The 10080-nt window shown below is 46.7% G+C and overlaps 1 protein-coding gene across 9 annotated transcripts; it reads left to right on the top strand.

The window, feature by feature from the left end:
* Positions 1-1005: 1005 nt before the first annotated feature.
* LOC119348951 (scopoletin glucosyltransferase-like) lies at positions 1006-9367 on the top strand. Of its 9 annotated transcripts, XM_037616959.1 has the most exons (11): positions 1006-3563; positions 3639-3917; positions 4119-4216; positions 4932-5077; positions 5408-5607; positions 5732-5899; positions 6922-7057; positions 7396-7549; positions 7688-7766; positions 8602-8672; positions 8972-9367. In XM_037616959.1, the coding sequence occupies exon 1, from the start codon at positions 1034-1036 to the stop codon at positions 2492-2494; it is 1461 nt and encodes a 486-aa protein (XP_037472856.1). In that variant the 5' UTR covers positions 1006-1033; the 3' UTR covers positions 2495-3563; positions 3639-3917; positions 4119-4216; positions 4932-5077; positions 5408-5607; positions 5732-5899; positions 6922-7057; positions 7396-7549; positions 7688-7766; positions 8602-8672; positions 8972-9367. The 9 variants fall into 9 exon arrangements, with proteins under 9 accessions (XP_037472856.1, XP_037472855.1, XP_037472853.1 ...); XM_037616958.1 differs by lacking the exon at positions 8602-8672; XM_037616956.1 differs by having other exon boundaries at positions 8602-9367.
* The last annotated feature ends 713 nt before the right edge of the window (positions 9368-10080 follow it).

Below are 10080 nucleotides of genomic sequence, written 5' to 3'. Positions count from 1 at the left end.
GCTGCAAAGTTATGGTGTGATAATATTGGTGCAACCTACCTCTCAGCTAATCCGGTTTTTCATGCACGCACAAGGCATATTGAAATTGACTTTCACTTTGTCAGAGAAAGGGTAGCTTGAAAGCTACTTGATATTCGGTTCATACCAACTGGTGATCAACTTGCTGATGGCTTCACAAAATCTCTTACTACTAGAAGGTTGAATGAGTTTAAGTACAATCTTAACCTTGGCAAAGTTCATACGGTTTAGATTAAGGGGGAATGTTAGAATCAGTTGTATAGGGATAGGATTCTCATTCAAATTGTAATATGTTTCTATCCCTTAATCTGTTATTCTTTCTGTACACGATGAGATCGATCTCTCGTTTCTCTCGTACGATCTCATCTTCTTTGTAAGCTACCGCAAATCCCCAATATATATAAACGCGGCCCAGACGAAGGGTTCTACGCTTCCTCATTATCTTACATGGTATCGGAGCCAAGAGGTCTCGAGTTCAAGACCCGGCTGACGCAATTAAATTGCAGCCCACTTTCGATCCACGTTTAGGCCTGAGGGAGCCACACGTGAGGGGAAGTGTTGACGTATAATGTGCTACCTAGTCTCTTTCATTAGATCGGTTTTTTGGTTACATTGATTAGAGCATGCACTTCTACATCCTGGGCTAGTTAAGGCGAGCACAAGTGAGAACAAACAAATGTTGGGTCGGGTCTTCTCTCGTCAATTATAGACCCGTCCACAAAGTTGCAGCACTAGTGTGTGTCGGCGTGTGGTCTGTTTGCTTTACTAGAGTACCCAACAAGTGTATGTACCGAAACTGAACTTGGAAAAATAAAGCGTGTGCAATAATACAGATATCATTTCCAGAAGAGCATTGATTCCGCATATATCAAAAAATGTATAGTATAGCACAAAGGGATACAGACGATCCGAGCATTGAGTTTCTCTATATATAGGAGCTCAACACCTCACCATAGACTTCCACCCTTCACAAGTCAGAACCCAACTTGCAAACCATACTCGGCAACGCCCTGCCATGGCCATCACCATCACCACCAACGGTGCCGCTGCGCCCACCCATGCCGCGAACGGCACGGGCAACCAGGCCGGCCGCGACCACGTGCTCGTGTTCCCGTTCATGGCCAAGGGCCACACCCTCCCACTGCTTCACTTCGCCACGGCGCTCACCGAGCACCAAAAGAACCTCCGCATCACCGTGGTCATCACGCCCGCCAACCTCGCCTTCGCCCGCAGCCGCCTCCCGGCGTCGGTCCGGCTCGTCGTTCTCCCGTTCCCGTCGCTGCCGCCGCTGCCATCAAGCGTGGAGTCCACGGACACCCTGCCTGGCCCGGACCTGTACCCGACGTTCCTGCGCGCCACGGCGCTCCTGCGGGAGCCCTTCGCGGAGTTCATGGCGTCGCTCCCGGCCCCGCCACTCGTGCTCGTCTCCGACTTCTTCCTCGGGTTCACGCACCGCGTGGCGGCCGACGCCGGCGTCCGCCGCATCGTGTTCCACGGCATGTCCTGCTTCTCGATGGCCGCCTGCAAATCGCTCATCACGAGCCCCCCGCCGTCCGGCGCCAGTTTCCACTTGTCCCGTATGCCGGAACACGTAAGGATCACGGCGGCGGATGTCCCGGACACGATCGCCAAGATCGGCGACGCCGAGGACCCAGTGACTCGGTTCCTTATCGATGACATCGGCGAGTCCGACATGCGCAGCTGGGGCGTCCTGGTCAACAGCTTCGCCATGTTGGACGAGGACTACGTATCGGCCTTCATCTCGTTCTACCAGCCGGACGTGCGAGCCTGGCTGGTAGGCCCTCTGTTTCTCGCCGCCGGCGACGTGCCGGAGCGCGTAGGGGAGCAGGACCCCGAGGGGTGCCTCGCCTGGCTCGACGAGATGGCGGAGCGGTCGGAGTCGGTGATCTACGTGTCGTTCGGCACGCAGGCCCATGTCTCCGACGAGCAGCTCGACGAGCTGACGCGCGGGCTGGTGCAGTCCGGCCACCCCTTCCTCTGGGCCGTCCGATCCGGCACGTGGTCACCGCCGGTGGACGTGGGGCCGCACGGAAGGATCGTCCGCGGGTGGATCCCACAGAGGAGCGTGCTAGCTCACCCCACGGTGGGAGGGTTCGTGAGCCACTGCGGGTGGAACTCGGTGATGGAGAGCCTGGCAGCGGGGAAGCCCGTTCTGGCGTGGCCACAGATTGCCGAGCAGCACCTGAACGCGCACCACGTCACGCACATCATCGGCGCCGGGGTCAGGATAACGACCGCCGGGGGCGTGGCGGGCAGGGCGGAGGTGGAGCGCATGGTAAGGAGGCTGATGGACGCCGGCGACGCGGACGGGCAGAAAATACGAGCGAAGGCGGCCTGGGCTCAGAAGACGGCGAAGTCAGCGGTGAGCGACGGTGGCACCTCACGTGTCGCGTTGCTGAAGTTGGTGGAAGAGCTGCAGGGGACCTACTGTGACGTCATCAGGGATCACTCCTAATCAAATCCATCGGCCGCGACGGGACGATACGGACGCGCATCCAGAAATAAGGATGGCAGTCACTCCCGGACGCTCTCAGAGTTTAGTCGATTCTGGCCGTCCATCTCGTTTGCTTGATGCATTTTCAGCCGTCGGATCGAGAGCTGGGAGGAGCTCGGCCGTCGGATCGAGCCAGTGCGACTGTAGGAATGAATAGTCACCGTCTCGCGGTAAATATCTGCTGCCACCGCGTAATTCCAGCGCCCCGCCGAGGGTATTTTGGGTATTTCGCATCGTGGGTATGTGCGTGTCGATGGGTGGGTAGGCGCTTCCCGTCGGGCTTCTCTCCTTCCGGGTCCTCACTTCCCCGATTCAGTGAAACCCTAGTCACCACTCCCCGTCGGGCTTCTCTCCTCCACTCCCCATCGCGCCCCTCTCTTCCAATCCCCGTAGCCGACAATGAGATCTTGCCCTTCGCCGAGCTTGCCACCACCGCTGCTCTCCCCTCGCCATCGCCGGGAGGAGTGTGCAAGCCGCCGCTCGCGTCGTTTCTCCGCAGCCGCCACCGCCCCTTTCCCTTCCAAACCCGCGGAGATGACGGCGCCGGTGCCGGCGCTCGCGGTGGTCGGGTACTGGGCTGCCCGGCAGCCGCGGGGCCAGGACGCTCTACGTCGCCAGGGACCTCAAGCTGTCGACGACGGGGACTGAGTCGCCGCCGCCGCATCATCTTCTCCTCCTCCCCAACACCGATGAGTGCGGGTCGCCGTCGCACCAGATGAGATGGGGCTGCAACCACGCCCCGTTCACCTCTTCTACCTAGCTGTGCCACTTGGGACGACAAGATCCAGACGCGGCGGCCGAGATCCAGCTGGCTGCCATCGATATGAGGAGCGCTCGCGCCGCTGCTCCGTCGTTCGTCGTCCACTTGGCCGCAACCATCCACAAGAAGAGGTGATGTCACGGCAGCAGGGTCCTTGCCTGTCTCCGGTCCCTCGACTCCCCCTTCTGCTGGCAAGGGTGTTGAGCAACAACATTTCCATCTCCCTCCCCAACGCATCATTGCCTCATCTTGATCTGCAATGAACCAGAGGTGCCAAGTCTCTCCTTACTCTTTCATGGTGAATCCATTTTTGTTGTCCCATGTTTGATGGTTTTCTCCTCTCAGCCCAGAGAAAGAGATTTGATGTGATGATTGAGGTAGAAGGCATGGATTGTTTGGGGCTCCTCTGAAATAAGCTTCTTAATTAAGAGACGAATTCAGTCGGAGCCTGGGATTTTTATACACAGAGATGGTGCATAAATAAGCAAAACAAAAATTGTGCCAATGCTTTGCCAGAATTTCGTTTCTCCTCTCAAAATTGTGGCGAAACCAAGATTGAATTTAGGGATGTTTCATATGCTTGGCCGTTGACACACTTCTCTTCAAGGCAAGGTCATTTCCAAGGTGATCTCATCCTAAGTCACTTAGATATCATGTTATCCTCTTGCTAGAAGTTTATTGGTGACATCTCAGTCCAGCATAAGCTTGTTTTGAGGGGATGTCTCTTTTTGTGGTCGTTAAAGTTTGATAGTCTTTGTAATAGCATTCTTACTATATCACCTGAATTTCTAATCTCATGTTCCTGCTATTATGCTCTTGCCGCAGGTGATTACAGCGGTAGGACCTGCCCCTGATAAGAACCAGGGTACCCGTTTAAACAGAATGATGACTGCGTGAGGCTTAAAATATCGCCATCATATCAGGTATAATTGAAAACTTTTACATCCCTCAAAGCCCTATGGGCTGCACCAGAACTTAGATTTCTGATCCCTGCTGACATAAGTTCCTGTAGGTATTGGCATTTAACCTTTGTTTACAACTACTAAAGGAATGCATATGGTTGTCCTTAGCACTTAGTTGATCTTTATCTGAAAATAAACGCCATCTGTTTGCCAACTTTGCTTGGAACAGGGACATGGAAAGATGCAAGCGTTACTATCTTGCAAGCTCGCTCTAAAAGACAAATTTGAATGGATCTTTAATTAGACAACGCAAAACCCTTTCCGTGTTTGTTGAACCCTGCATAAGTATTTCCTAAGCAATCTCAATCCAATATGTATAAACTTCTACTTGTCTTTTATAGTAGTTATTATTATGCTTCGACAGTTGACTCGTTATTTGTCATTTTACCATGTCTGTCCGTTCAGGTGTATTTAGACGTAAGGGTTTATTTTTTGGGAATTTATTTAGACGTCGGGTTGCTTTCTTAACTTTGATCTGCGGCTCATGAGCCTTACGTGGGTCCTATAGGCTGACATGTACTCTATGTGTAGTTTCCATTTTATATATTTCACTCTTCCCTGGTGTTGTCTCTTACTACTCGCATGGTTGAAAAATCCATTTTATTCACATGGTATCACACAATTCACACACCACATTATCTAGATTTGTTCAAGTACTTGTGATTTACTAATGCAGGGGTGATGCTATCACTTCCATGGTCCACCAGAATGAAGATCGCACTCAGTGCTGCAAGGGGGCTTGCCTTCCTGCACGAAGCTGAGAAGCCGCGAGTGCTTGATGCGGCACTCCCGTCGTAACTCGTCCTTTTGTGTCTGCTGCAGGTGTGCCTCTGGTGATACATGTTAATGCTTCTATGGCCTGATTCTATTCTGCAAGCTCTAACTGGTTACCAACAATGTTGATTTGAGTTTGACCTCTGTGGCCGACAGTTCCAGTTCCACTTCGTGTGATGTAGTACCTTGGCTCATCACGTGAATGGCCTATTTGTCAGTTCGGTAGATTGTAGCTTGCGCTGATGGTTGGGGTAATCTGAGGTGTTTTGAGTGATATCTGAGTTGCATCATTGCATGGACGCCATATTTTGTTCATACGCCATCACTGCTACTACGGCCACAATTTTTCCTTCTAACAGGGACCTATTGCTGTTGTAGGTTGCTCGCTTTGAGGCTGATGATGGTGTGCTGTTTTCTTTGGCGGTCCGGCCAGCTAAGCCCATCCTGGAGGCCGACATGCCCTCTCCGGCTGAAATCCCCTCGCCCTGGCTCCGCTCGCTACATGGCGCTGAACATTCAACCAAGGAGGGGTGGTGCCTCTTCTCCTGCCTGCACATACCATCCCCAACACCAACATCGTAAGACCACCACCCCTCCTTGGTTGAATCTTCAGTGCCATTACAACAGCACTAAAGTTCAGTAGCATTATGCATTTGTCTGAATTTAACTGACCATGCTTTGTATGCACGAATTGGTTGACAGGGATGACTCGAAGGTTTGTGGATAGAATGTGAGATATTTCAATTAAGGTTCTGAAGAAAGATCCCAAATAATACAGTGTCCCCCCCTTTGAAAAATGGCATGGTGGATTTGATACCTCAATGGTCTTGCACTAGCCATAGACAGCTTTGCGTTTGTGCCTTGGTTCAGGTGAGTAACGATCTGTTCTTGCAAATATTGATGCAGTTCTTTCCTTTTAATCATGTGTGATTATATTGACCTGGGTTATTTAAACGATTCATATGAATATTGATTTTCTTTGCATCATTGTCATATCATGTTCTTCAATAAGTATTTGTTTTCTTCTCGAAATTTGATATACTTCTGTCCGCACATTATTAGTCTACTTGATTTGGTGACTTTGATTTTATTATGAAGTTAGAACTTTGAAGAGGATAGATAAACCTGGTTCTATACCTATGTGCTTGGCTGCTTGCTACTTACACTGAAATTATACGAATTGTAGCGATGTGTTGCAACAGCCAGCAGTAGGATGGCTCAATCCCATCAACAATTTTCTTTGTTCTGTATTATTCAATCATATGTTTTTAGGATCTCTGTGTCAAGAAGAGGATATATCAAAGTAGTGTGTCATGTTCTAATTATAAATGAAGAGAAGAGAAAGTTGAGAACTTCATAATTGCATAGTAATCATGGCTAGATCGTAGAGTTTAGAGATGTACAAATGATTGATTAAAAATATTTATATTTGCAGCAAGACAATGGATCATGCCAGGTAAATGTTTTTGTATAATATAAGTCAGGTTTAGAACTTTTGACCAAGACAGCACTAGTTGCATAAGCATAGTTCAGTTCCTGGGAGCACTGGTTGCTGGCGTATACATGTATTTCTTGATTCTAATAAGATGCAAGCAATCTTAGAAAATATAGTAAGCACCTATCATGAAATTTTGAACTCGTGTGATGTGTCTCTCTGTTAATAACTATCATGCTTGCATAGCTGGTTGATTTATTTGATTATAATCAAACTGGACCGTCATTATAATCAAACTGGACCATCATGATCAAAGAAATACATGTACCAAAGTCACATCTGTTTAGATCATGATTAGGCATACAATTGCTCCTTCAAATTATTGTGATATTGTAGTGCTCTTTAGTCTAACAAATTATGTATTGTGGTGCTGCACCTTCTTTTCTCTTCTTTCCAGGACATATACTCTGCATGGGAAGTTTCCTACTTGCTATGAGCTTCAGACGCATCGGCCGCTGCTAGGTGTGTCGGATGCCCTGGAGATGGTCAGAGCTGTGGTGCCTGCAATTCCGGCTTCATCTCCACACCTACAGGTTCACCTCTCCCTCTCCCCCCCAACCAACAACCGCAGCACAGACAGAGGAGAACACTACCTAAAGAAATTGAGCTCTAGCCTGAGCTTCTGATGTGCCTTTTGATCATCTTCATGGCATTTGCATCTAATGATCTGTCCGACAAGATTCAGTGCGTTCCTGGGACACTGGAATAATTTTTTTGCTGAATGACTAAAGTGTGAACTGAATATATGAGTTGCTGTCATTGAAACTACAAACTGTGAATGTTTTAGATCAAGTATGTGTACGTGGTTGCGTCTTTAAGAGGTCTGAATATATGAGTTTCTATCACTGATAGATATACTATGGACATGCAGGTTTTTGATAATTTGCTCCTTGGGAGGTCAGTTTCCTTCAAGTACAGCTAAATCAAAGAGACACCGACTTATTTTAGTGCTTGAGATTTTGATTGCCAATCTGCAACAATGCCCATGCCCTTTGGTATTGCACTGATAATTTGCCCCTTGGGAGGTCAGTTTCCTTCAAGTACAACTAAATCAAAGAGACACCGACTTATTTTAGTGCTTGAGATTTTGATTGCCAATCTGCAACAATGCCCATGCCCTTTGGTATTGCACTCTTATTATTATTATTTTTATTCTCTTGCAGATGGTTTCTGTCTTAAGTGTCTACAACAAAAGGGATAAGCAGCACCGCATCTGAGTACCAAAGCCATCCATGCCATTCTGTATTCCTCTCATCATACACTTGATCATAAAAATCAGCTTATTTTATTGTGGCCCTACCATTTAAGATATCAAACTACTGTTATTACAATTGGTCTTGAAATTCCATTAAACTGTTACTACATTATTTGCCACTGTTGTATGATTTATTTATCTAGAGGAACTTCTTTTATTTGTGGGAAAATATAAGTATCCTATTAGTCTGCTGAGATTTCCAATGCGATTCCTTACTAATCCTACAAGTCGTGTTCTCGATATTAAGTTGACGTTACCTTTCCGAGACATGTGTTTTCCAATGAGAATCTTTACTAATCATACAAGTCATGTTCTAGATGTTAAGTTGAGGTTATCTTTCAAGTTATGTAAACCTGAAAGTGGAAGCATAATGTACTACGTGATTCGATTGACCAACACTGAACTTTTTACATGTTTTCTTGTGTTGATTCAGTCCCATCTTTTTACATTATCTTCCACTTTCAGCTGATATATCTAAAAGCTCTAATGAATATGTAATAGCTAGCAGGGAATAACTAAAGTCTTTGCAATTTTTTACATGTTGTCGTGCATCGATTCAGCCCAATTGTGCCATCAAAATGACTGATTCCGCCGCTGTCATAAGCCCGAGGTTCTAATCCTAGATACTAAGTCAGACCAACTCTGTTTAGCTCTTGAGATTATTTTCTAGCTTTTGAATAATAATCTGCAAATAGTACTTATGCTTCTTACATTCCTTCCGGCTCTAAAATACACATATGCTTTTCTCTTTTTTGTAATTACTACTAAACTATGTGTGTTGAACAAAGCATGTCGCCTTATTTTAGATAAATGATGATGTAGTTATGGACGCCTTCTCAATGCTACATGTGTAGTTCCCAAATTGGACAATATCTTTCTGCAAAGATCTTCAAGTATGGCATTTGCTTCATTCTCTCACATCTGCTATTTAATGTTCCTCTCTTGGTTTCTAATCAATCTGTGTAGATACAACTTTCTTAGGTTTTTGTGCAACAACAGAATTAACAGTTGGTTGCTCTGTTTACCTTTGATGTCGGTATCATCTATAAATGTCACTCCCCTAGCTATTATCATTGTGTGTTACAACAACCTACATGGCCTGAATTTGATGTTGTGGTTGTTTGCAGTAGCTTGCCCATGATTCATGGTCTCATTGCCTTCATTTATTTGTGTTTTTTGTGCTGTCATGCAGATCACGAGTTGCAAGTATGTGTGTGCTATTCAATCTATTTACTGAGACAAGAGGCGTTTATTTATGTCCAGATTTCTGTTGGAGATTATGGTACATAGAAGATCTCATATTAGAGAAGAGAAAATTCAGTATATCTGTCGATCTGGACAGTATGTATATATTTTTGGCACCTTTATCCTTTAGAGCAAAGCCCAGTTCTATGTTGATCTTTCTTGAATCTTTTGTTTTGTTGATTTGAATTATTTAAGTGTGAATTTTTTTTGTACAATTCCTTGATTATATGTCAGTGTCAAGGCATCTTTTGACTATTTGAATTAATTTCCCATTGTATATTTGACGTATATCTTGGAAGGATGTGGAAGAACTTATTATTATGATGTTGTACTAAACTTTGAAGCTTTTGGTGTATCATGGAACATATTATAGGAAATGAATCAATGGCATGTAATGAACTTTCATGGTTTGGACCTTGGCATCCTGTGTAACATATATATTTTGGTTTACCGGCCTGGATATGACCGAATCAAGTTGGAATTTTGATAAGTATCTACTATCTCTTTAATCTTTGAGTAATGCTATATTTTTCATAATTACGCTTTTGTATCTCTTTGCTCAATCTACATTTCCATCTTAGGTTATTTTTTAATTACCAGGTTTGCTAAAACGAGACTAAGTGGGTGCGGCTGGCCGCACTTCCTATCTAGTCGAGAAATAAGGATTCCAGTGAGCCTCCAGCCTCCTCAGCGATTTGGGCTTCCTGGCCGTTGGATCGAAGCGCTTGATGCGATCTGAGCCGTCGGATCGAGCCCTGGAATGACCTCATCCGTCGGATAAAAAATAGTTACTGCTGCAATGAACAGTTTCACCTCGACCGTGCTACCGCGCGTAAATAGCATGCCCCGTCGGGGGCATTTTTGTCATTTCACTCGCACGGGGTATAAAAGGGCCGGCTCCCATGGAGGCAACCCTAGCCGGCTCCCCTTCCCCTCTCGCGCGCCTCCTCTCCCTCTCTCTCGTTCCCCTCCCCTCCCCTCGCCTCCCCTCCCGCACGCCTCCTCTCCTCCCACCCACATCGCCGCCGCCGCCGCCACCTGCCTCTCCACGCTGTC

Source organism: Triticum dicoccoides, chromosome 1B, assembly GCF_002162155.2.
Source record: "Triticum dicoccoides isolate Atlit2015 ecotype Zavitan chromosome 1B, WEW_v2.0, whole genome shotgun sequence".
NCBI classification, from domain to species: Eukaryota; Viridiplantae; Streptophyta; class Magnoliopsida; order Poales; family Poaceae; genus Triticum; species Triticum dicoccoides.
This window is presented reverse-complemented; position numbering and strand designations above follow the sequence as displayed.

Bases quoted from the DNA above. Each gene is read 5' to 3' on its own strand.
- LOC119348951 (XM_037616955.1), top strand. From the start codon at position 1,034: ATGGCCATCACCATCACCACCAACGGTGCCGCTGCGCCCACCCATGCC.